Here is a 26,129-nt window from a genome sequence, read left to right as displayed (position 1 = left end):
CATGGTATTAGCAGCAGGATGTTCATAAGTGGCTTTTCATATTTTTGCAACCTTTGCCAATGGTTCTCTTTTGTTTTCGAGCATGTGTTGTGTGTGCCTTGCCCAAGGTAATTTTTGTTTTCTTGCATGCATTTTTGCATGCCTTGTCAAAGTTAATTTTTATACTTGTGTTTTCAATAAGTAATGCTCAACCTATGTCATACTACAATTTTTGTTTCTGTTACTCATGCTGTTGTTTCAAATTGTTTAGCTATTATTACCTCAACAGGCTATCTCTTTTGTTAAATAGTGCTGTTTCACTGCTGTTCAAGCATTCTTGTGGCTTACCATTGGTATTGCTCCTTTTTACATTGGGCAGCACTTCTGTCAGTCATGGTGTGTGTTTTAAGCATGCTTTGCAAGGTCCACAAACTGGACATTTCGGGGAGTCAAGTTTGAGTGGCGACATCTCCTTTTTCAATTTTGTCTAGGACGGCTCTGCAGCTCCTGTGCGACTGTCTCCGCCAAAGAAGCGCCGTGGCACTAAGGGTTCAGCAGAGAAGCACCCCCAGCAGGTCCCCATAGTGGTGCTTCGTGACGTATCTGAGATGATGGGCACAAGTAGAGGAACTTCCTTCACTGTGGAACAAAGCAATGGAGTGGTGACGTCTGTCACACAGCAGGTCAGTTATGCAAGGACATTCTTTTCAGGTTATTTTGCTCATATTGTTTCATCAGATTTACAACATTTTCATTTGTCTTAGCAACACCGAAAGAAAAAAAAGTTCAAGACAGCTTTAGCTCGAGGCCAACTCCGATTTTTCTGTTCAAATACCGTAGAACCTTCTTGATACAATCTCTTTACGTATGATTTCCCTGCACCAACATTCGTGATTAAGAAGGAAAAAAAATGGCCCAGTTGAGTTACAGTTATCTTTATTGGTTCATAGGTACCCAGAAAACACAATCTTTTGGCGCCAACGTTCAGTACACAGGACATTTTGTGCAAAATTGGCAAGTGGATACAAAATTCGCAAGGAGTTGAGGAATTAAGTGATATACTAAGGGGCAACAGCCAAACAGGAAGGAAAAGCAAAAGTTGACAAATTTAACCATTGTTTATGAAGATACCTATGGATCAACATCTTTTTATTTAAAAAGGAAGTAGAGAAATTGCCGCCAGAAGTGGAGAACCATTCCATGTGTTTTGAATGATGATTCTACAGTTACCAGTCGAGCCGCCTGACGTAGCCACTTCTCTTCTGTGCTTATGTAGGTGTTTTTCTAACCTTCCGCGGTGGGTGCAGTACGTCTAGAACCGCAGCGTCCTGCGCTCTACGCGGTTGTACGGGACTAACGGCCACGCATCGTTGCGCAACTTCCCAAATAACAGTATGAGTTGGTTTTGTCGCTTAGCTTGGTAGAGCACTAAACGAGAGATCCAAAAGAACTGTGATTGTTTCTTAAATATATATTTCTCTATGATTATTCCAGAGCTAATTCAAAAAGCGCTATTATAGTCAGATACAACTCAAGTCTGCAGTGAAGCCCCACCCACACCCTCATAACCACCAGCCACTGTTCCTCTGTGAGGCTGCAAATAATTCGTACTTCAAACGTTTCCTGTTACCCAAATAAGGCAGTAACCACCAAAATGAAATTATTAGCGCATAATTTTATACATTTTCTCTCGCCTATTATAGTGGAATGGCAAAAGCCTAATTCTTTATTGAACTGATATAAAATGCTTGCTAAAATGCAGGCAAGTTTCACGAGTAAAACAGGCTCAGCAGTGAAATGAACTGTACTGCAGATTTTTGAGATTTAATTAATTATGGACTTTTACGTGCCAAAACCACGATCTGATTATGAGGCACACCGTAGTGGGAAACTTCGGTAATTTGGACCACCTGGGTTTCTTTGACGTGCACCTAAATCTAAGTACACTGGTGTTTTCGCATTTTGCCCCCCATCAAAAATGCGGCCACCATGGCGGTTATTGGATCCCGCGACCTCGTGCTGAGCAGCCCAACACCATAGCCACTAAGCAACCACGGCAGGTAGACTTTTGAAGAGTGAAATGCTCAGACTCCATACACTTTGTCTATATCTGTTGTACACCTCATTGCTTCCGTCTATGAAAAGACTTCGAGAACAAGAGACGCTCCGGAGGAATCAAGTACGACTCCATTTTGAAAAGGCCGCATGACAACGATTTTGTTTGCTTCTGTGATTGGCCAGCGGAGTAACATAACCCCGCGTGGTCCGTGTGTCTTGGTTGCCAACTGCTGTTTATTTAAGTTGTTTGCTACCATAGAAATATTTATTTTACACTTTCACTTGTTTACTTGTTCTTGGCAGTGTCCTTCCTGCACTTCTTTCCTGCGCGAGTCCATTTGATGTGGTTCCTTGTTCGCCAAATAAAGGAGAGGTGTATCTGTGAGATACACCTTGTTTCATTTCTCTTTTGCGGATTTACGCTTCTGTATGGCAAATGGCGGACATTATTCACATTTGTACTAGTAAAGATATACCGCCTCCCCCCACTAAAAGAAATCCTGGGTATGTGCCTGAGTGTGGGCAAATGTCACAGGACACAGTATGTATTCCTTAATTATACACGCATGCAACTCCATCTCCTGTCACAGTACGAACACCGATATGCCTAATAAGTGTACTGGCAGGCCTTGAGAGCTTTCTCGGACGTGCCTGTGGCAATTCAAGCCCTTAGGGGCAGTTAAAAGACATGCATTCATTTTCTTCGGACTGCCTGATTTTTCGGACGTTTTCGCAACCCCTAGGGAGTCCGAAAAATCGGACGTTGACCATACAGCTGACCAAGAGGATGCTGCAAATGGTCCGTGAAGAAAATGTGTGGCGGTAGGAGGACGAGAACAGAAAGGACTGACGCATTGAGGAATGAACAAAAAAGGAAGCGTGCCGCCGCCTCTTTGAGGCAGCTTGAGCTCAAAAAACAATGTGTTGGCTTGCACCACTCATCCAAACAAGATAAACTCTTTCAAGCGGTGAAACCCAACACTGATATGTTGTGTACGGGCTGAGATTATGTTGGGACAGTTGAGGTTGACTTTCCAGCTGCTGAGAGAGAATCTTAGTCGTGGCAAAGTTCAGGCCTCATACTGATGAGCTTGCTATCAGTTGATAGAAATAGCTTATATTTGAAAATGTTTGTTTCTGTATGCATCTTCTTTTCATTCATATTTGAAGATGTTCAACTCGATTTGGAATGGGTTTTAAATTGTTTTCTAATATATTCTATTCGCTGTGCATTTTACTAGCACCTTCCTTTTGTTTTCTTTTTGAATAAAATAGATATTACTCCTTACTATTCAAACTGGATGGTCAATTTTATTTCAACATGCTTACTAGAGAGTCACACCATCGGGCGACATGGTGTCAACCAGTCTTGGTAAAAAAACAAAGTTCTGTCTCATTCGGGGAATTTTGCAAAGGTGCTCAGCGAAAATTTGAAAATGTCAACTTTGTAGACACCTTGTGATTGTACAGTGTACATACAATGCGAATTGTGTAGTACTTTCTGGAAGACACGCGGGCACTAGCAATTACGGTGGAACCTTCGACGACACATGAACCTTCGCCAACGCGCTTCACTTGCTGATCAAATTTATGACGATCGCCGACTTTGCTCACCGCTATCAATGTTTCCGAGGGTTACTTGTATTTCTGGGCACAAGTTCTCCCAATAAAGAGTTAGCTATGCAATTCGCAGTTGTCGCTACAATGTGACCATATCACCCCCTGACCTTTCTGAATGGCCACTTTTTCCTGGTCATGTCATTTCTATGGGAGATTTTAAGACACAAATTGCACTCGATGTCGCACACTGCGTGAGAGTTGTCCTCTATGTGTTGTGATCTACATTATCTTTCATTTACTTATTCGTTTATTTTTTGCTCTGCAGGATGGTCTCAAGGAAGCAACTACAGCTTTTGAAAAGTTGCAGAAGAAAATGTAAGTTGCGTTGCTTGTGTCCGATATAAAACCACGAGTGCAGTGGCCCTGTGCTTAGGTAAATCAGGAGAGTGGGTAAATGTACAGCAGGTATCAGAACCTTTATTTCAAGGAATTCTGAGGACAATGTTATGCACGGTTAAATTGCTTGCAGAAATGGAATGTTTTGTCACCTTAGCCTGCATTGTTTTTCTTAATGACTGACACAGTTGTCGTGGCTAACGTACTGTCGGCCATATAATCTCAGGCCCAAGCAGTCTGTCAGATCAAGCATGCAGCACTGCAAGAATACTTTAGCTGTTGACTGGTGTTGGAGTACAGTCACTGATCAATTTTCGTAGCATAGAGGGGGCCGTAAAAAAAATAGCAAAATAAGTGCACAGTCCAAAAAAGAATTTCGAGGATAAATTAAGTTTAGCTGTCTTTTAAAGCCCCAGCACGGCACAGAATTTACTTGCAGAATCTAGCTCTATGTTATGGTGAATTTGAATAATATCTATTTTTAATTTTGTGATGATCAAGACCGTGGTGTGTTTGTAGTCATCTTTTCCTCAGTCTGGCAGGCATCGCGTGTCCTCATGAAGCACATGCGAGCCCTTGATTCATCAACACTATCAGTTTAGGTTGTGTTGCTCAAATTCAGTTTGTAGATTCATGCCCGCATGCAAGCTTAAGCCATTCCATCCATTATGTGCACATACAAGCTTGGCTAATGTTTGCGTTAGTTGCCGGGTGATTACTCACTGACTTGAAGTCTGCTTCACATGTGGTCATCAGTCAAACCCGTCTACGTGATCTCACACCTGATCTTCGATGTAGTCTACTGGTACTAAATTTACCAACAACTGTGATGGCTTCCCACAGGCTAGGCCTCATCATTAGCCGATGACTCAATGAAACACTCTTTCGCAACGTCTGTATGGCACTCGGAAACCCATGAACCAACTTTATTTATAATGAAAGTGAGGGATCACGTGGCAGCTTGAATGGCGGCAACTTTGTTCTCAACTGCCATGTTTGCGGCATCATGAGCACGAATAATTCCAAGAAAGTGCGGTCATCCTCAAGTGGTCTCCAAAAACTTTGGTTGCCATTGTACATTGGTTCCACGGACTAGGTGCTGGTGGCCGCGTTGAATTCCGAATAAATGAGTAGGTATGAATAATCAGGCTTTCAAAAAATTTATCAGCGACTGTATAGAGATGTTCAGGCTTCTTTAGGTTTATCTAAAGGCAATATATAAAGCAATGCCAGCAAATGCAGTGGTACCACATGGCTTTATGCTCAGTTCAGTTTGCAAGCATATTGGCCTAGTAACTTTTGGGACAAATAGCACTCAAAAGGCACAGTGCAGAACCATTATGACGGGATACGGCTTGGTAGTACCCAGGAACCAGTGTTGTCCTTCCTTTGGAACCAAACTTGTGACTGTCCTAAACAGCTTTTTGTTCAAACACGTGGACTAGGCTTGTGTGAATTCACCATGGCTGAAATTTCAGCATTAGACGTTTTCAAAGTATTGAACACAAATTAATATACATTTTTTTTCTGCGTATAAGCCGCACCCCCAAGTGCAACACCCCAGGAGGAAAAACCCGCGCATATATCCTGCGGAAATAACTGCGTACAGTGCCTAAATCTTTGTAAGAACGGTCTCCATTCATGGATGCACGAATAGCCCACGTCGTATCTTGTTCCAGTGGCTCTGTTGCCCATCTCTTCAGCGACGCTGTTGTTGGAGAACATTGCCCTAAAGGTGGTTTTTTGGTGCACAAAGTATTAACTTTGGTGGCTGACATCTGGCAAAACAGCACTGGTTAGGCCTAACAGACAAGGTATGCACGGTGGTAGGCGGCAAACCATCTCTGGAAGTTTGCCGCTTGTCAGTGATCGGGCTTCAGATCTCGGGGAAACTCGGGGAATTTGGAAATGTCAACTTAGTAGACACCTTGTGATTGTACATTGTACATACGACGCGAATTGTGTAGTACTCTCTAGAAGACACGCGGGCACTAGCGGTTTGCATGGGCAAGACTGAAAACCGCAAAAATGGCAAGAATGTCCACCAAGTTCTGTGCATTTACGGAAGCTGAATTTGTGCAACACAGCATAAACTGCCGGCATTGCGCAGTCGAGGTTGCACTTATAGCGTTGCGGCAACGCACGATGGGTAAACACGAAATGCTCCCGCAGCCTCTACCAGCACATAAATTTAAGTGGACTTAAGCAAAACAGTGAGCAAGAGCCTGTAAACAAATTTTCTGTGCTGCTGTAGTTATAGGAAATATTGCATTGTTGCATGAAAATATCTGAATAATGGCACTTTGAAAATTAATTGACTCCAGAGGTGAACCTGTTTCTGCAAGTGAAGAACCAGCTTTCTTTAGATTTCTCAACATCTGGCACTTGTGTCAAGAGTTTAAGCAAATTTCACAACTTTTCTAACTGTTTGCTTCGAAATTATTCGGCACTAATTACTATTCGCTTCGACTTAGCTTCAAACCAAAAAATTTATATTTGCGCAAGCCTCATGTGGACTCATGCTTGTGGCATGATCGTTGATTGAACGCAAATGCCTAGTTGAATGCCCAGTAGATTGGTTTCACCAATGCCATGCCACTGTGGTTTGCCAACCACAGGTGTCTAGTAATCGCAATTTTTCAGTGGCCAAATGGCAGTGATGGTTGGAAATTTTTGACCTCTTGACTCTTTCGTTATCACAGCTATAGAAATCAATTTGGTTAATGGTTCTTCTCCACATTGTTATACATTTCCATTGGTATTCTTCTGCTAGCAACATTATGCACCGTCTGAAATGATGACTGAACTTTAACTATTTGTCAAATTTGACAATTTCTAGCAGATTGGGAAGTCTGGAAAACTAAAACTTCAACTGGAGCTGTCATCAAAACTAGCCTCCAGTACTCCTGCACTTCTTTAATAAAACCACACAAAATTTTTGCTTTGTCAACTCAGCAACATAATTTTTAGCAGTAGAGAATACATGGAAATTTCTCTCAAATGTCAATTTTCCACTCCGATGTTAGGCTAACATCAAGTGCAAATTTTTTTTGCCCACCATGGGTCACCTTTATCCATCAGTGGTTCGACAGCAAATGTACAAATTATTACCGACAATCCTTCCTATCGTGTGGGGTTTTCACTTGCACAAAAGGATGCAGTCAATTTCAGATTGACCTTCGACGGAAGCTTGATTAGCTGTCTAATCTCTTACATTTTGGGCATCACCCGGACAGGTGCCCTTTTTTCATTACTGAACAACATTGTGTAACACTCCACATTACTGTACAGCACTGTACAGGGCCTGAACAAATTATGTAGATCACCTAGACGACTTTGCTTGCACAGTAAAAGGGAGCGAACGCAATAATCAAGTAGGAGGAGGCTTCTGCATGCTCCACGACCTGACATCTATTGCTTCGCGAGTCTAAAGAATACAGTAAAAAATAAGGGTGTACAAATACTCCATTATCACGAAACCAAATTCAATAGTGACTGTTCGAATAATTTGATTCACAGATCGAATATCTGCTATTCAATTTTTCTAGTATTCGTATATTCGGTGTAGAAACCTGTGCAGTGCTGCATGCCATGCACAGCTCGTGTTCAATGACGCACAAGTGAGCGCCTCACTGAATTGTTTTCGGTGCAAAAGGAGCGCCAGGCGTTCCAAACCAGCCACGGCCACAGCTGAATGCGGTCGCAGATTTAGTCTCTGCAAGCGCTTCTGCCCTACCGCATGTGCACCCTGACAACAGCCTGATGCGGGGATTGCACAGTGCTGCATCAGCGGGGGCTGCCTCAGTTGGATACAACGTTCATCCAGGCCGATGGAATCGATCGCAGCTATAATGCGACGTGGACAGAGGCAACGTCAATAAAATTGGCGCATATTTCAGAAAGTGCGGAAGCATGTGCACAGATAAGGCCAATCAGCTGCCAATAGGCATGCAGATCTTGTTGGATAGGCAGCAACGAACTTCACGCCGCTTCAACAGTGGGCCTCTTTGATTTTCGAAGTTCTGGCAGCCAGCTAGTTCCGGTCCTGATAGGAAATCACGAGGGCTGGGATCACAAGACAATCCAAAGCTGCCTGAAGTTTGCAAAATCGAACGCCGGGACGGCTGGCCACTGGATAAATGTAAACATGCTACCAGCATGGCAGCGGCTGGCAAGGCCGCCATGCGCTCGGCATAGACGGTCCATTTATGCGTTGCCGGCTTGAAAATATATAGTTGCTTTCGGGAATACAATCACCTTTATGAGATTTCATGTGACTCGGCACACAATGTGCACTGGGCACCTCACTTTGCACCGTGCAACCAATGACCCCCAATGCATCCAATGCCATGACACAAAATTGCACGTAAATGATCATATCCCCGAAAGCACTAGCTCTCACTGAAGGACGCCTGCTGGCAGCCATCATGTCAGCCACCGGCGACATTGATGAGTTGGCGTTTTGTCATTTGACAAGGCACAAAAGAGCAGGATACCGGGTATATCTGATACGCACAAAATTTCGTGCCAATCTGCTTGAGCTTCGATTTCTGAAAGTTTGTTTTGGCTGATGGTGCTTCTCTTCTGCCTCTGTGCTGGTGGAGCCAGGGATGCAGCTGGCGCATAAAAATGCGCGCTGTCTGTAGCCAGTAAAAAGCTTCACCCAAAAAGGAATATTGGTCACAATCATGGGAGCAATAAGCTAATGTACATGTGGCCATTACTCAACTGGTGCATTCCTTTAACATCAACGGCCTATTGTTAAAACACATCGGTTTCAAGCTGCCACTCAAGCATACAACAGAGAGACCGAGTGAACATGTGCGAGCTGCAACACCTTCACTAACTGCAGAAAAAGGAGATATCACTGCATATACATGAGAGATGTAAGAAGGGATACCACCAGAGAAAGATGAACTGAAAAGGCACTGCATTGTGTGGTGCAGGTGGAAAGGGCAGAGCAACTAAACTTCACAGAATATAACTTGCGCGAAACACGATGCAGATAGCATGCAAGCATGAGAGCGTGGCATGCTGTTCACAGCCGGGAGCAAGTTTTCATGGGACACACACACAATAGAGAGATTGATATGATTCGCCGCCGCTCCTATCGCACCACCTCTCAAGGTGGAACAGTACGTTAGAACCTTAGAAGCTAACACTAGAAGTAAGGCATTCCAAAGGTGACCATAGCCAGTTGGCTGAGCGAGTTAAAAGGCCTCTAGGGCCTGCGTTGCAATCCATCCAGTCCCCAGAAAGAAGGCGGCGAGCACTCATCACCTCTTTTTGTCATCTACTAGGCAGAAAACTTCCAGAGAGCAGCCAGACCAAAATTGTCCTGGCTGGTTCTGGCAGCCCACAGGTAGCCAGAAACACCCAGCCCTAGTAAAACGAAGACACAGCAGAAGTGCGTCGTGCGGTGGGTGGAGCAACCCGAGAAAAACGAAGGTGCTCTGACTGGTTATGGCAGCCCACTGGTAGCCAGAAGTGGAAAATCTAAGAGGCTCAGTCGTCAATCTAACCCGCAGACACAATCTTGGTACCAGTCACTGATGTGCCACCTATACGAACATATTAGCAGCAATCATTCCGCGACAGCTTGTGTTCCATTGCTACATCGGCCAGTAATGAATTTTCGTCACGTCCACACTGCCTCAGCCATCCTTGACAAGTGGAAAGAATGGTTGACAAGTGGCAAATCACACCACACGTGATACTGAAACGGCACCTAACTTTAGCATTGGTTCTCACAGCGATCGACCTGCACAGCACCAACAATCACCATGCATGAAGTGGTGACCGGCTAATGTGATTCATAGTCTGAGCCTTTGCCTGTCGCATCGATTGGCCTTCAATAACCCACCTGCTGTAAAGATTGGAAAACCCTTCTGTGGTTTTTGTGGGAAAGTGCAAAGTTTTGCATAGAAAGTTTTGCTTTTTGTGCAATGAGGTTGCCGTGCAACACAGATCCACTATTAAATCGAGAACCTCATTGGTATTCAGTACGTTATAACGTCACTGTTCTTTAGCTTCAGAGGAAACGAAGCACTTGATTCTTTTATGCAGACATTCTATCGATAGATAAATATTTTTCTGACCTTCATATACTAGAACTGGGTTGTCATCAGTGCTGGCCTACTGATTTGTAGTTCCCTTTAATAAGGGTGGATCGTACTGTATGTCTTGATTTCTGTGTGCCTAAGACAGCATGTTACATTCTTCTTATGCAATGCTAGGAGACTTAGCATGTGCAGCACCAAGTTTTCTTCCCCAAAATTTGTAAGCATTAGGTTTTGTGAAAATTTTTGGGATATTCAATATGTGATTCAATATTCTTTTCCACTTTTCTTTTTCTTTCTTCTTGATTCGAGTCAACATTCAGTTTGAGATGTGCTATTCGATATTTGCGCACCCTTATTAAAATACAAACCAGTTGTCTGCTGCAGTAATTAAAAACAAATACTTCTTGTACAATAGGAAGTTGCCTGTCTTCACAGTTACGAAACTACTGCTTTCCCTCATAGCATCGGCATCACGAAGACTTTTATTGATGCCAACAAATCTTCATAATAATCTTTCCTCGTGATCTGACTTGGGAAAGTTGGGAACTAAGAACCAGGTGCATATTTGTGTACATTTGAGATCTTCTTTAGCTTAATTACTTAAACTGAAAATAACAAATTTCCTTTAAGTTCTCCTTTAAAGTTTCACTTAAGAATTATAAAAAATTGGCTGAGCAATTATTTATGCTATGCATCCTTTGAAAAAACCAGTGATCTGAAAAAAAAAAAAACAGTGATCAGGTTATAATGTTATGTATCGCAGTATACATTGCAACTCCTACGTCATGAAATGAAATGTTAGAACATAGAATCACTGAAAGTGAGCACACTTCTAACGGTAACGAAAGAGTTAAACATATTCTTCTTTCATTTTATTTTGCGCACTTACATGCAACAAAAAAATTTGACCAACCTGAAATGGGACTGTAGCCAATAATAAGCTAGGGCGGAAACAGCAACAACGCCAGCATTGGCATTTGGCCTAAGGTTGCCTCCAGTGTTGAGGCAACAGCAACTTTGAGCATCAGTGAGCTAGAACAAACTGTACTGATATGCTGAAGATGTTGGTGAGGTCAGACTAATGAATACCCTGCCTTATTGGCTTAGGCTGTACAGAGAGCGACGTCAACCAGTTACTCGGTGTTAGAAAGATTCATGATCTATTTAAAAAGTGTCATCTGTTGCTAAAGAGCTATTTACAAGAGTCCACTATGGCAAGTTTTAACGCTAGCAGTATAGATACAGGCCTAAAGTTTTATTTATTAATGTATTAAGCAGGTTTCTCGGTTAGCTACTCTATGGGGCACATCTGTACACGTGTGTTTTTGTTTTTTGAGGGCATGCTTGCAGTGTTTTGGTAGTCTTTAATGATCATTGCCACAGAGCAGGCTGCTTTACTATGTGCTTCAATCATGACCTTCTGGGCAGAGACATTTCATCTCCAATGGCTGGTTTCACTATTACATGAAGTGCTTATTTATTGCAGTCAGTTTGTTAACACATTTTTCTTTTTTCACACTCTATGAGGCTGCACTGCATATTTATCTTTTTTTAATTATTGTTATATTAGTACAATGAATCTCAACGTGCATGTTCAGTGTTTTAATGTTCTTAGCTGGGTCAATCACAAATGTGACAAAGCTCGCATGTGTCACCTGCACGTATTTATGGGTCTGTGAAAGCTTGAAGTGCATAACGCCCATATATGAGGCTTTGGTTTACACAGAACATTCTGCATACATTGTTCTGGTCATTCATTTCCAAAAATGTTGTTCGCGTGGGTTCACAATTAACTGTTGTGCATTTGATAACACTGTGCCTTTTTATACCCTCTGCAGCAGTACTTTGAAAAGTAAGGATTCATTGTGAAAGCTTTTGTGACGGAGAATGTGCGTTGTTAAAAGTTGGTCCTCATTATTGACTTATTTATTTATTTTACTTTTTTCCCCTTCTCTCTTATGCAGTTATCTGGAAGCTTTGTGTATTCATTTTCATCTTGTTCCAAGTTAACTGAAGCGCATAAATTTTTTGGGGGGGCAGTATGCAGTCTTATATAATGTAGTTAACAAAAAATGACACTACTTGTTGATGTGCTCTGTTCGAACTGCTTGAATTCAGTTGTATACTTTCGTTCATTTGCCATTCAGTCCTGTAAATATTCTTGTTAATGTTATTTCATAAGTCTGGCTTGTATACAAGCATCTTGGCTTCACTGCAAATGTAAATTTTGTACCTCTCACCATATTCGTTTACTGGCTCTCAGTGCTCTTGTTCCTAATGGTAAAACACTGTTTTGGAATTCTAGCATGTAACGTTGGCAAGTAGCAAGCGATGTGTTCCTGCTCTCTGCCAAGCAATGTTGGTGTGCCTTCAATGGAAGGTGCTTGGCTCTCTGTCACTGCTCTTGTTTTCAGTGGTTTTCTTTGTCTTCTGCTTTGCTCAAATCCGGGTCGCGGCAGTTCGTTTCCACCAAAACAGGGTCATTTTTGTTTGCAGAAGTAGCAACCCGTTAGAACATTATGAGCGAAAGTTGAGGCACTATGAAGAAAATGGTGAGTGCTGCCATTTCCACAAATTTTTAACCCTCCCCTCATCTTTTTCCCCTTACATGTGTGTATATTTGTGTGTGTATGTTTGTGTGTTCATTGCATGTCCCTGTAAAGATATGACAGGTATGTCCCTGTTTAGGCTTTGTGTTCTGTGCATGCCTAATTTGCCAGTTGCACGCTCATCTAACCACTCCGGCACAGGGACTGTGTTTGTGCATGTGATTATCTTTATTGCTGCTCTATCCTTGATGGGGGCCCAATCACTTGTATTAATTGTTGCCTGCGTGAACTGAAACATTGGAGAGAAGGAGATAAATTAAGAATATTCTTGATGTAAATTATAACACAGTCATCAGTGCTTAGCTTGCCTCTAGACATGTTATATGCCCGTTGTGTCTGAATCACGACAGTATCATGTACACTGGTAAATTATGGAAATACAGAGTACACATTCTACTTTTTTATTCATCGTTTTATCCTGAAATTACAGTATGTTAGGCTAACTAAAAGGATTAGACAGTCTTGGTGCGACTGATTTTTGTAAGAAGGTGGAGATCAATACTGCTAGCCAGACATTTGGTTCTTCAGTCCCACATCATACCTTTCATGGAAGGGAAAATTATGTACTTGACATGTAGGCTGTTCCATTAGTATTGCTTCAGACTGTATTGGGCATAGACCATAGCAGTATACAAAAGCAACTGCCATGTCATGTGCCTCATTCCTGTCATTGAGAGGCACCTGGCATTGTGTTTGGCCACATACACAGGAAGTTTGAAAATGAAGCGAACACCTGCGTAAATTTGGGGTGGTGCTTGTGGTTTAAAATTAACAATCCTGCCGGTTTTTCTTTTTCTTTTCTCTCTCCCTCTCTCTCACACACACACGCATAGTTGCAGTGAGCAGCACAAAACATATGCGCCAGTGCTCGTATTGTAATTCATTACATTTTCAGCTGTATGATAAGAAAGCATAATTACGCAAGCTTGATTCATGATACTAATTAATATATGTAGTTACATGTGGAACCGTTTTTTGTCTGCTTACCTAAGGAAAGCTTTTCAAGTGGAGAAAGTATGAGGCATGATTTTCTTAGCTTTTTTTGACTGCTGGTATTGGCCAACAGAAAAATCAAGAGATGAGCAAGTTTTGCTTGAATTGTTCAGGCTCGGTTAAACATTGCTTTTTAAGCTTGAGGAATGTTTGGTGCAAATGGGAGGAGAGTCTGTCAAACTGCATTTAGAACAAGATTATGCTACAAGACATTGTGCTGGGGTGAATTTCATTGGGGATACAGGAGTGCCTAAATGGCGGGGGGGGGCACTTGAATGTGGGCTTTTAGCTTCTCTGTGGGCACTGTGTGACCAGAAGAGCAGTTAAAGCTCATTTATGTCTCCCTGTTCTCCCTGTGGAACTGACAACTTGAAAAATGTAGATACATGCTTTTAAGAATATCTCATGAACTTGCAATAATTTGTTGCTTTAGCATAGAGCAACATGCAGTTGGCTCCTATGGGATATACATGTTCATACTGTTGCTACGAGGTACGCACATGTTCCTTGTCAGAGCAAATTGCAGTAGTGAAATGAATAATGAGTATTGTTAAGAAACACTGATGGAGAACATTGACACTAGTATCACTGTGAAATCATTGCTGTGCCACGGCATTAGTACCAGCTTTAGTGTGTGGCAGTCAGCATTAACCCTTAAGTGCTGGCAGATATAAAAAGTTTTCAGGATGTGACATTGTTTTCTATTGCACATCGGGATAACCATTTTTTTGCAGATTTGTAATGTACACATTATGGAAGCAGTTGATTTTGCATCTTGTGTCTGAAAATATGAAATAACATGAGCCGTCTACAATTACTAGAAATTTCATAGTTGATTGAAATTCAGTTCCATCGCAGCCACCCTACGCAACAGTTACATTTTAGAGCAAACCTTTGTTAAGAATGGGTTGCAAATGCGAAAAATTGAAGTTCTTGGATAGTGGCTATGGAGGATTAGAGCATTGCTTTCGTACAATAGGTCTCCAAACATGGTACGAAGCGCACTACACTCCTTACACCACAAGTGTTTCTTTACTGACTTTATTGGGGCCAGTGTTGCTTTGACTTTTGCAACAGACAATGCACCACCTTATTGGATATTCTTTGCCTGCTGTAGATGAGATTAAGTCCTCAAAGTGCTGTGCCGTCAGACAAGTGAGGCCTGTTTCTGAATAGCGTGCATGCCTGAGGGGGCAGCAACATGCAAATTGCAGCTGCCACATTTAAAGTCTTTGCCAAACGATTGGAGTCCGTAGGGCCTCTAGAAGCCAAAAAGAAAACTTTCCGGAACAATTAAAGGGATCGAACGAGCCCGGCCTGTTACCAGCACTTACAAAGAGCACCCAAACAGACGGACCAGATAGGCTCATCCTGAGTACTTATTGCAAGGTAAATTATAGCTAAGTAAAGCTCGTCCACAGCACTTAAAGGGCTAAAACCACCACAGCTACTCCAACCTTTAGCCTTGTTGCTTGCCATGCGAGTGTGTGGCTACATTTCTGCCCGGGATCCAGGCACTGTGTTTCTCTTTCCCTCCCCAGCTGCGTTATTGCTTAAAATTTGCAACTCTTGCTTGCATCAAGAATCTGCCAAAGTTTTTGTACGAGTGCAACCAGCCACTTTCTTTTTGTTAATGGGTCTTGCTGTGTTACAACATTGGCCCTTTCTCTGCATAGCGCGCTCCTCTGTACTTGCATTCCCGTGAAACATGCTTCCTTGCACATCTGTGTCATGGTAGTCCTCTCACACATGCATTTCTATTCTGGTGTGTTCAGTGGCAGTGTGGCCTTTTTTTTTTTGCAGTTTATGTTATGGCGTTTGCTCCGATCAGGAGTGAGTTACAGCTTCCTTGTATGTGTTTGTGTGCATGCCTGGAATGCAAGAGATCATGCAGTTTTATCAGAAGTGCAACCATATCTGAATTGCAAAGTCTCTAGAACATGCATTAGTCATCAAAATAACGGCAAAATGAAAGTTGAGCCCGTGGCCACACAAAATATATAGTACAGCATGGAAAGCCAAGGCAGTACGAAGGTGACCTATAGATAGATAATCAATGCAAGCCCAGTTTAATGAGGATGAACCAGGGTAAGGTCAGGACCTGTGCTAGCTTGGGACACACCACAGCATTGTGCATTACCATTACCACAGTGCACTGCGGTAATGCGGAAAGACATGCAAAAGAATATTAGATTTAAAAAAAAGAACCATAGTTTTGCGTATTTATCTTCTTTTGCTGAATTGTTCCATGCTGCAGTGTAGCACATGCTACAGAGGTCTTGCTGTCTTGTATGGATAGCTAACTCAAATCTTTTGTGAACTGCTGTGATCTATGCTGCTTGATCTGGGACATGCCTTTCCAATCACTTGGTTAATGTACAAAGATGGCACTAGAGGATGGAGACCTTGCGGCTGCTAGACGTAGTGCTTTCACTTCTACTATGATCCTATTGATAAGCTTGCTGCCATTTCTTCCAGCTTACTCGTTGCATAAAAAGTGCATGTCAGGCTTGTGCTTGCGTGCTTTCACTGATCTTGCGCACTTCAGGTTCTCTTTAAAAGTCTTACGAGGAAGCTTGAACTTGGGGCCAACTCATATTTACTTATTCAAGTGCATGTAAAATGTAGAAATGCCTTTATGAGAAAACTGCTATACCGATATGAGTGAAATTGGTAGCATTTGAGAAGGTTAAATGATAGTGACTCTACAAAGCACAATTTTCATTTAGGACCTTGAATTGTTGGCGAAAATTCCCCAAAAGTAGTTAGCCTAAGAAAAGAATTCAAAATGAATGTTTCCAAATTCGTAGCTCTGCGCCGAAAATAGATAGGACAGTTCTGTAAACTGTGGACAAATTTGATATGGGAATTAACGGCTTACATGAAATTGTTACAATGTTTATGAGGGTTTTGCAGAAACCCTACTCGCAAATTACTGCTATATTTCAGAATGGTGTATTACACATCAATAGTTTCTTTTTCGTGTATTATTAGGAGCATTTTACAAAACTGTCATATTGTTTTCATTGCGATAGCAATTATATAGATGCTCCAGGTGAATTTTCGCTGCCGCCATCGGCGTCACCGTGAGGTTCCATGTAAAGGAAAGCAGGCCAGGGGGAGCTTAGAAAGATTGTGGCTTGGTGCAGCGCCATCTTCTCACACGCGCAAGGGGGGAAGGCCAGGAGCGCACGCATGACTTTTCACGCGTACGGGGGGGGGGGGGGGGGGGGGGGGGGGGCAGAGTAGCACGCGTCTCTGCTCCTCCTCTGGTCGCAGCCGGATGGATGCTATCTTGGAGGCAATCTGCGCTGGGTTCGATGGCTAGCCGGCCCGAGATAGCTGTTGACTTCATGTGCACTGTGTTCTGACGCACCTAATTCACATTGAAGGAGAGGCAGCACAAAGGGAATTTTGCTCATCGCTGCTGCCACTCTTCACACCAGCGTTCTGACAGCAAGTGTTCGCGGTCGTCGAGTGAGATGCGTTCATGTTTGCCTGTGCATGCACACATGACACTGTGCTTGTTAATTTTGTTAGTAAGCGAATGTTTGCAGCAGTTTATCCAGCCGGTAAAGCTACTCATCCTACTGCGTATAGCTGTCTAATAATTTGCTTTTGCATCAATCTTCGCCTTTCGAGCGAAACTGCAGCATTTTCATGCTGGGCTACTAAGTTGTAAATTTTATATTCAAGATTCTTTTCTTAATTTTGAAAGCTTCGGCCATTTTCTTTTTTTCTTCCTTTTTAATTGACAACATAAAATGAAAATCTGCTTGCCACCGTCACTAGATTTTAAGCTTTTCTTGTAAATGCAACAAACCTCACCAAATTCTGTGCAGCTGTTGCAGAGAAAAAAGGATTTTTCCTTTCCCATGTAGTTATATAGGAGCCCTCTGAAGTGTAGTCTGAACCTTTTGTTTCAACTATCATCACTTTACCGTGTTCAGAAGACTGTCTGTTCTGTTTCATGACCTGTGGCAAGCAGCTTTCTCTTTGCATACCTTGTTTTTGGCATGATTTGGCCACTGCTCGATACATATTCCAGTGGGAATGCTTTGCACAGTTGTAGGATCATTGACATTGATAAGTGGATTTCTCGTTTGTGAATTTTTCACTACCCTGTTTGGGTCAGCACAAATTTTATGTATTATTCACCTTTACTGCTGAAACTGGAAATATTATGGAGAAGGCGAAGCAGTGCACAACATGATTTGTGGGTTTATATGGCTATACAGTACAGATCACTGTGTGCAGTGTACTTGCTTGTTGTCTTAAAATGCTCTTGTAGCTTGTGCTTCCTTGCATTTAAAGTCTGTATATTATCAAACTTGCAGCTATTTGTTGGAATGTTCGTTCCTGTATTGTCGCATTACTCATGGGATGTTTTCCCTGGCCCTTTGGTTACACTAGTTACACAAAGACCTCGAAAAAAGTTCTCCCATTTTTTTGGCAAAGTTTGACACTTGAAGATAAATAATTGTAGTAAGAAATAGAAAATAATTCTTAAAAAAAAAAGCTGCCTTGGTGCTTACAATAGGCTGACCAACACATGCACGTGTCAACTGTCCGGATGCGTGCCATGCTTAGCCGAGGTTTTGATTTCAGGGATTCGGACTTCAAAGAAGAGTGAAGAGTTCAACAGGTTCCTAAAAGTCCTCAACGAGTACATCCAAGAGCACCAGAAACGAGATGAGCAACTCATGGCAATCATTACGCGCGTCTGCAACCTGTTCAAGATCTGAAAACCGGTGTTTCCATTCGTCACCTTTCTCACCATCTCACCATCTCCTCACCTACTTTCACTACATGCTTTTTTCTTTTTTCTCTCTACTTCACCAGACAGACCTCTATTTTGTTCCCCTTTCAGACATTACATTTCTCACAGTATTGAACGGCTTACAGTTTGGTCAACAATAGAATAAGTGTATTCGACTTTATGGCATCCGATGTGTTATGCTAAGGCAGGTCCTAGACGGCTCCTTCCGCATATGTTCCCATCATTTTCTCGGTGTTTGCTGTTTTGTCGTTCTCCCTTTATAGTTGCAAAGCTACCTTGGCTTGTTTTCGTCCTATTCTTTGTGTTCTTTTCACTGAAATCTTTTGTCATCTTAGGCACTGCAATGTAGCTGCGAATACTCATTTATTCTGGGCCTTGTGCCTGTTCTGGGATCAGCTGATCTTTTTGTTTGATTTTGCTGCCACATCTCACATTTTTCTTGGGCAAGGAAAAAGAACTGCTGTTTTCATATTCACATCACAGTATTGCCCATTATCTTACTTTTTTGTGTGTGGGGGGATGATACCTGCATGTTAGTATTGTTGCATTTGCTTTCTCACGCCCTCACTTTTATGCCATATGAAATGCAGCTCGTGCCCACTCAATTCATTTCTTCTCATTTTAATCAACAAATCAAATTACTTGGTGCCATAGCAGCTGAGTTCATTTGCAGTTCTATTGTGAATAGTTGGCTTTTCATCATTTTAGTACTGTTCCATTGAGGCATTAGTGTCATTACTGTTTCGTTTTCAGTTGTGTGTTTTGTTAGTAAACTAATTTATCATGTTGCAGAAAGCACCTTTCGCGTGAAATTCTTATCACTTGAGTTGACCTATTCAAGTTTGAACCGTAAAAGTTTGTTGCTTTTGCGTTTTTTAAATATGTGTGAACTCGGATTTAAACGACATTTGCCAGAGATATGGCTTGTGGAATTGTTTGAGAATCTGTACTTAGTGTACTTTGTGGAATTTTGCATTTTATAAATTCTGTTCTAGTTACAGAAAGTGAGGCTTGCTTTTGAGGTGCAGGTGCCATAGATGTCTTCCCTCTTCCCAGAGCATGGCGTCGAGAAAACTGGCAAAGCAGATGTCTTGTATTTACGTTGCCCTGCACAATTCTCACAATTTCAGTGCGGCTTTTGTCAGCGCTTCCTTCTTTGTATCAACACTGTATGTTCTCTGAAATAAAACAGTTCATGATAAGAAGGCACCTTTGTCATGTGTGTGTTTATGCTTTACTCAGAGAAGGTGAATATTTTACCACACAGCATTTACACTTCTCATGTTTCCTACACCTACCACCCCTGTTTGACATCTGAAAAGTATTTCAAGAAGCTGGATAGAGAATGGACATCTGCTAGGTCCAAAAGTTTTAAAGAAATAGTCAGTGTAGTGCCATTTTGCAGCGAAGGCACAATAAACAATTTCAACTTTCTTATTGTTTAATAGAGGAACCACGAGCTCACTAAAATAGCACAGTAATTAGCTGCCATTTTATTGACATCTAGTTGGTTACACAGCCACATGATTGAAGCACGTAGAAGTACAGCAGCCTGTTCAACGGTCGGTGCAAATATGTGTTGTGCTGCACGGGGCTTGTGTTACGATTACTTTTCTTCCTCTCCAGAGCTGAAAAAGAAGAAGAAAAAGAAAGAATGAAGAAAGAGAAACTGGAGAGGAAACGCAAGGAGAAAATAGAAAAAATGAAACGTAAGCAAAATCTTTTTCATTTTTCTGAAAGCCTTTATCATGTTGAGAATTTGCTTATCATACAGAAACGCAAGTGGAAAAACGGATTTGTGAGTTGGATAGGGATATCAAGAACAGCCTGGGCATCAGTGTCAAGGTAAGAGCTCTTTATTACTGCTTTCTATCTTTAAAATGTTGCACCTTTGTGGGTATAAGTGTATCCCAGAACAATGTTAATCCATTTTATAGAGTATTCTAGGCAAAATGCACTTTACATCATCTCTAATATGTTGTGGCTATATTCTGCCTAATTCGTTTAACTAAGGTGAATTATGCAAAATTTTTAATATTCACTTTAGGGCCAAGTGAGTTTCGTTGCATTGTAGAGGGAATTCAGAAACGACGGGTTCAATTTTTTGTGGCAACGTACAGGCGCCGACAAAAGTGGTATACTCCACGCAGATTGCTACTGCAGCGGCGTCGCTCGGCATTCTGGCGAGCTGAAGCACGAAACATTGACACGAGTCAAGTGGCATGCCATTGGCTGTCTCGATCCCAGATGCTGCATGTAGATGGCGTTGCGATGCAGTTTGCCGTTGCTCCGGCTCCCGCTGCGTGGAGTATACCACTTTTGTCGGCGCCTGTACATGCTGCATGGCTCTTTGCATTTAAAGAAACCTTGCGAAATAAGAAATAAAACCACGTGACTACACTCATGCGCTATCGTATTGCTGCGCTCTCAACCGTGCGTCGAGCCTATCACTTATAAAGGATGACGGCGCTTCCTTTCCGTGTGCCACGGCCAATGATGCTGACACACTGCCTAGAGCCGCGGCCACCCACTTCGGTCCTTTTGCGTGAAACGGAGTTGAGAGTGCTGCAATGCGATAGAGCACGAGTGCAGTTACGTGTTTTATTTCATATTTCTTAGGCTTTCTTTAAATGCAAAAGAAAAAAAGAAATTGCCATGCAGCGCGTACGTTGCAACAAAAAATTGTATCGGTCGTTCCTGAATGCCCTCTACAACGCAAAGAAATGCATGTGTACCTAAAGTGAATATTAAAATGTTTGCTTAATTCTTCTTAGTTAATTAATTAATTAAGCACAATATAAAAATACTCTAATTAGTGCCACGTGATGGCTAACCACTTATTTTCTTTTTATCCTTGGTTTAAATTACGTGAAACACCCGGTATATCCTATTTCAATAATAATACTTTCTATGGGTATTTTCTTTCTCTAGCACTGTGCATAAGTTTCTAGAGAGTGTATGTCTGCAGCTTCACATCATTGCAATTTGGATATACCCTACCTGTAATGTTATAGTGGGCTGCAACATTTTTTTTTTTTAATGAATTGAACATGGTTGATTGGTCTCAATGCCTCAAGCATGTAATGCAGAATTATCAAGCTATGCTGTACAGTGCACTGTGGCACCACTTATATTGAGTTGCTCCCTGCATTAAGACTAAAAATTTCATTGCTACTGCTAGAACAGAAAGGTTCTGGTTTAGTAGTAGTTCTTTGAATAAATCACTTTTTTACAGAATGTGGATGCTGCCCTTCAGGCCTTCAGTGAACTTGACAAGCTGCCTCTGACGCATTCATTACTTTTGAAAGAGCAAGACATCATTCACACTGTGAAAAAGGTGAGAATGTTTGTGCCATCATAGAGGAATTGGTTTTTCTGTGTGAGGGTAACTATCTGGTCGATGAATCATTGATCAGACAGTACGCAATAACCATCATGTGGCAAATGAATGCAAAGTGCACAGGCCTTTGTTATTGTTTTTTATGTTTGATTGCATTTGCCTATACGGTTCAGCACACTTATAAGAATTAAGTTATTGGCAATCATATTTCTTTTCAACATGTTATAATAAATGTTCTTAATTCAATACAGGTACAACAGTATTTGGTTCATAATTAGGGCAGTGTAGTCTTTCGTGAGTATGGTTATTAGTGGTCCAATCGTTACAAGTTAATTTTCACTTTTATGCTTCGTAGGCTTCCAAGCATATGGAAGTACAGTTGACCAATTATTTAACAATGCTGCACAACTATCGACTGGCCTGCCAGTAACTGCACAAATGGACAAGATCAACAAGATCTTGCTGATTGCATACGTACAACCATCTTCATGCGTACATTGTTGCCTCTTGCTTTCATTTCTTTTCTTTTCACCATGCCTAGAATTTCTCTGTGGTTTATTAAACATGCGCATCACGCTGCCTACGTTATTTACCGATAATGCTGCAGTCGTGCTTGCAGGCTTATTTTTGTGGAAGGGTTTGAGTGTTGCCATTTTGGGCTGTTATCGCTGCTATTTTCTGTCTCTAACAACCAAATTCCAGGTATTGCATGAAGATGGTTGTATGTATGCGGTCAGAGTTTCATGGCCATGTTAACTTGATGTCACTTCACACAAGGCCAGCAAATTGTTTGTGTAAACGGCCCAAGATGGTGGCCCCCATATATTGAAAATGAAATTGCTTATAGTTTTGTGGTGTAGTCATCATCATCTGTTTAATTATGACTGTCACAGCACTTCCAATTAGTGCTCTCTTGCTCCATTGTTGCCCACCTTACAGTCATGACATGCCAATTTAGTGCTTTCAGAAAATTTTTTAAATTAACCTCCACTTGTGTGTATTTTTCTTTCTTCCAGTGCACTAAATTCACTGGGGACGAGAGAATTAAGAAAAAAGCTGAATACCTCCTGAATAAGTTCAAAAACATGCTTATTGTGCCAACTGCGGAAGCCGAGGCGGTAAGGCACTGCTTTGTTCCTTTCCCATGTTTCCATTCACTCCAACATTTGGAATTTGTGACTTGGCATTTCAGTGACAAGTTCTGCTTCTGTGATGGCTTTTGCTCCATTTCAGGCACCTGGCATCTCTGACACATAAATTCAGAGATAACAGACCTAACTTTTCATTCATTTTCAAATTATTTCTAGAGCGGTTCCTATTGCTACCAGAAATGGGAAGAAACTTGTGACAAACACATGTTAAGCTGTCTTTCTTCAGACAAACTTGGTTGTGAATCTTTCTGGCTCTTGGCAGCTTAATGGAATGTTTGATAGTTCTGTATTCTCAACAGTTCACAAATATTGTCTATTATCAGAGTTCTACAATTAGTGCACTGGTGGGGTCTATATAATCAAAGTTTATGAGCCAGCCAGTTCCATCTTTCCTTTCCTCCTTTCCTCCAACCTTTCCATCTGCTAAAGTTGATTGATTATTTCCAGATGAAAGAGCCAAGGCGGCATTCAGAGCACAAGGAACACAAGAAGGCAGAAGTAACTAAGGACCGTAAGTATCTATGCAATTACTACTGGGTAATTAGAATACTGTAGAGTGCTGTTATGTTAATAAAATATGTTGATTATCAAGTTCGTCATCTAGAGCTATGTAATACCAGATAAACTTGTCTTTATTGTGGTCGTAACCTTGTCGTTATTGTGGCCATAACCTTGCAATGCCAGGATGTTGAGACAGTGAGTGGTAATGCCACCTTTATAGACCTTCTGTCACCCCCCCCCGGGTGTAGCCAGCGGAAGAAGGGGTGTCTTCGGACATATATGACACCCCTTTCCCCCCCCCCGCCCTCCACTGACCCCTTGCACCCGGGGCCCACAGCCCCCCGGCCCCCCCTGTTGCTACGCCACTGGTAACGTCAGTCCCTTTGAAAGGTACTGTTGGTAAGAAAAGTTGCCGACCTTGAAATCTGTGTTGTCTACACAGTTGCCAAAACACACCTCTTGTAAGCTGCTATTTCTTTTGTCATTATGATGGCACATTTTGTTAATTAATAGGGCTATTTCTTTACGTACTCTTCATGCAGGCTTGTGCAGACGAGTGTAGTGCAGGGCTGAGGCTATGAAGTTTTATGCTGTGCTTGGCTGGCTAGCTTCTAGCCAATCAGAGCAGACTTAGAGTGGTCTTCTGCATTAGCAGAGGAAAAGCGCCTGACTATGCGCTTCCGATTTCACACTCACTAGCAGCATACGTGCCCTTGTGGCCTTGCCTGAACAATAAAAGTCGATTTACTAGTCGATTTACTAAATCTGCACAAACTGCACCTAAATAGATTGCGAATTCACAGCGCACGAAGTCAACTTTGCTATGCATACTGTATAACATAGCGCAGGGTCTAAAACAGTCTATCCATACACGCACCACCCGCAAGTAAAAAAAAAAATTATCTTCCTGGAAGACAAATGCAGCTTCTTCTGTGACACATAGTCGCTCGCAGCAGCACCTCACTGCCGTCCCCGCATCGAACCTTCACTGTCGTCACCATAAACGTAATGTATGTGTACCGACAGAACCTACAGTCGCAGACGAAATGGCACCACACATTTTCAACACTCCCTCTTTGTCTGTCGCAAGTTTATCAGCAACTCGCTCCAACCCTTCCTCATCTGTAAGTACTCAAATTGCACTAGAACCTTTATTAATGCAGCCTTTGCGGGTCACTTCAACGCCTGCTGCTGTAATTGCATGTAATTCATTTTTTCTTTCTCTCTTTGATTCGTCAAGCCTCCAAGCCTGTAACTGAGGAAGAACATGGTGAGAAGCAGGAAACCACAGCAAAGGCCGAGAGTGCTCAGATCGATGATGACAAGCCAGCTAAGGAATTACGTGAAGAAGTATCAACGTCGCCATAGGTCTTCCTGGCTTTCCAAGTTGCCCCGTGCACCTTCTTTTTTTTTTTATTCCTCACTCTCTCTCCCTTAAGTTTTTGTTTGGCATGAAAGGGACTTGTTGGAAGGACACGTTGTACAGTTTGGATGAATGGGAATTGTCTGCCTTGCAGAAGAGAGTGAATGAACTTTATTTGTGTAGCATTGTTGTATGGTGTAGCACTGTATTGATGTGTTGTTGCAAAGCCCATCTCTCAATAAACTGTTCCCATCATTTAATACTGTAGAACTTTAGTGAATGCACATTGCTGCTTAAAGAACTGCCCTGGGATTCAATAGTTCCTTGCTGGATGCTGTGGGAAGTCATGCTCGTTCTTTAGAACCATGAATATGTATGACGAATGCTCTCTGGCTCTCAAGCTGTCGGCTGAACTGGCAAGCGCTGCAGCTACGCCTAGTAAATATACTTTGTAAATAGTCTCCAGTCTCAATCCTTCGTTCGCGTAACAATATTAAATAAAGATCTCCTGTGGCATATATTGGTATTCTGCCACATCAGCTGGATGACTTCAAAAGGCGAACATTATTTTCCAGACATAATTAAAGTTATTTCAGCCAATTAATGTAATTTTACAAATTATATCGCCTTATAACACATGTTCCAATTGTGGAACTGAAGCTGAGAATTAATGAAGTAATATCCATTTAGCACATCCTGTACTTGGCACCAGGTTTGAGAAATATGTCCCATTGCATTTCGATGGGGGCGAAATGCGAAAACACCCGTGTACTTAGATTTAGGTGCACGTTAAAGAACCCCAGGTGGTCGAAATTTCCGGAGTCCCCCACTACGGCGTGCCTCATAATCAGAAAGTGGTTTTGGCACGTAAAACCCAATAATTTAAAATATGTCTTAATATCTGGAGGAATGCTGTTGATTCCATAACATGATTGTCCAAATATTCTCACTTCACTTTAATTGAGAGTAGGGGTGCCTATATGGTCATATGGACACAAATAAAGGGGGCTCTCGGGGGCTGACTTTAACCTAAATTTTCAATTTGAAATCTCTGCCTCTAAACTCCCACCAAAAGTGACCACAACTTTGGCATTGTTTGTATGACATCAACAAGTGCGCGGCCGCCATTACATAATCTGCTCTAAAACATTCTGACACCATGTATCTGCCATGTTGGACTCTCCTTGCTCTGCACGATCTGGCACCGCATGGAACAGCAGGGGGGTCGTCGTTGCATTGTCACATCTTTCATGTAATAAAAACACAGTCGAAAGACTAACTGCCTAGATGCACAAATGAAACCGCACGTATGCTGTGCACATTCGACCACACACAAC

The 26,129-nt window shown here is 42.0% G+C and overlaps 1 protein-coding gene across 2 annotated transcripts in view; it reads left to right on the top strand.

The window, feature by feature from the left end:
- Positions 1-25,052, top strand: part of LOC126532043 (uncharacterized) — a 74,638-nt gene extending 49,586 nt beyond the window's left edge. Inside the window, exons 12-19 of one of the 2 annotated variants that reach the window (XM_055070938.2) lie at positions 471-662; positions 3,923-3,972; positions 20,064-20,146; positions 20,212-20,282; positions 21,673-21,774; positions 22,794-22,895; positions 23,376-23,439; positions 24,670-25,052. In XM_055070938.2, coding sequence (XP_054926913.1) covers positions 471-662; positions 3,923-3,972; positions 20,064-20,146; positions 20,212-20,282; positions 21,673-21,774; positions 22,794-22,895; positions 23,376-23,439; positions 24,670-24,797 — 792 coding nt within the window. In that variant the 3' untranslated portion in view covers positions 24,798-25,052. Of the gene's footprint in view, positions 1-470; positions 663-3,922; positions 3,973-12,551; positions 12,608-18,265; positions 19,643-20,063; positions 20,147-20,211; positions 20,283-21,672; positions 21,775-22,793; positions 22,896-23,375; positions 23,440-24,669 lie in introns of those variants that run through there. The other variant, XM_055070939.2, reaches the window with a different exon arrangement.
- The last annotated feature ends 1,077 nt before the right edge of the window (positions 25,053-26,129 follow it).

This window comes from Dermacentor andersoni, chromosome 5, assembly GCF_023375885.2.
Source record: "Dermacentor andersoni chromosome 5, qqDerAnde1_hic_scaffold, whole genome shotgun sequence".
NCBI lineage: Eukaryota > Metazoa > Arthropoda > Arachnida > Ixodida > Ixodidae > Dermacentor > Dermacentor andersoni.
Note: the sequence above shows the minus strand (reverse complement) of the source record. Positions and strands in the feature narration are given on the sequence as shown.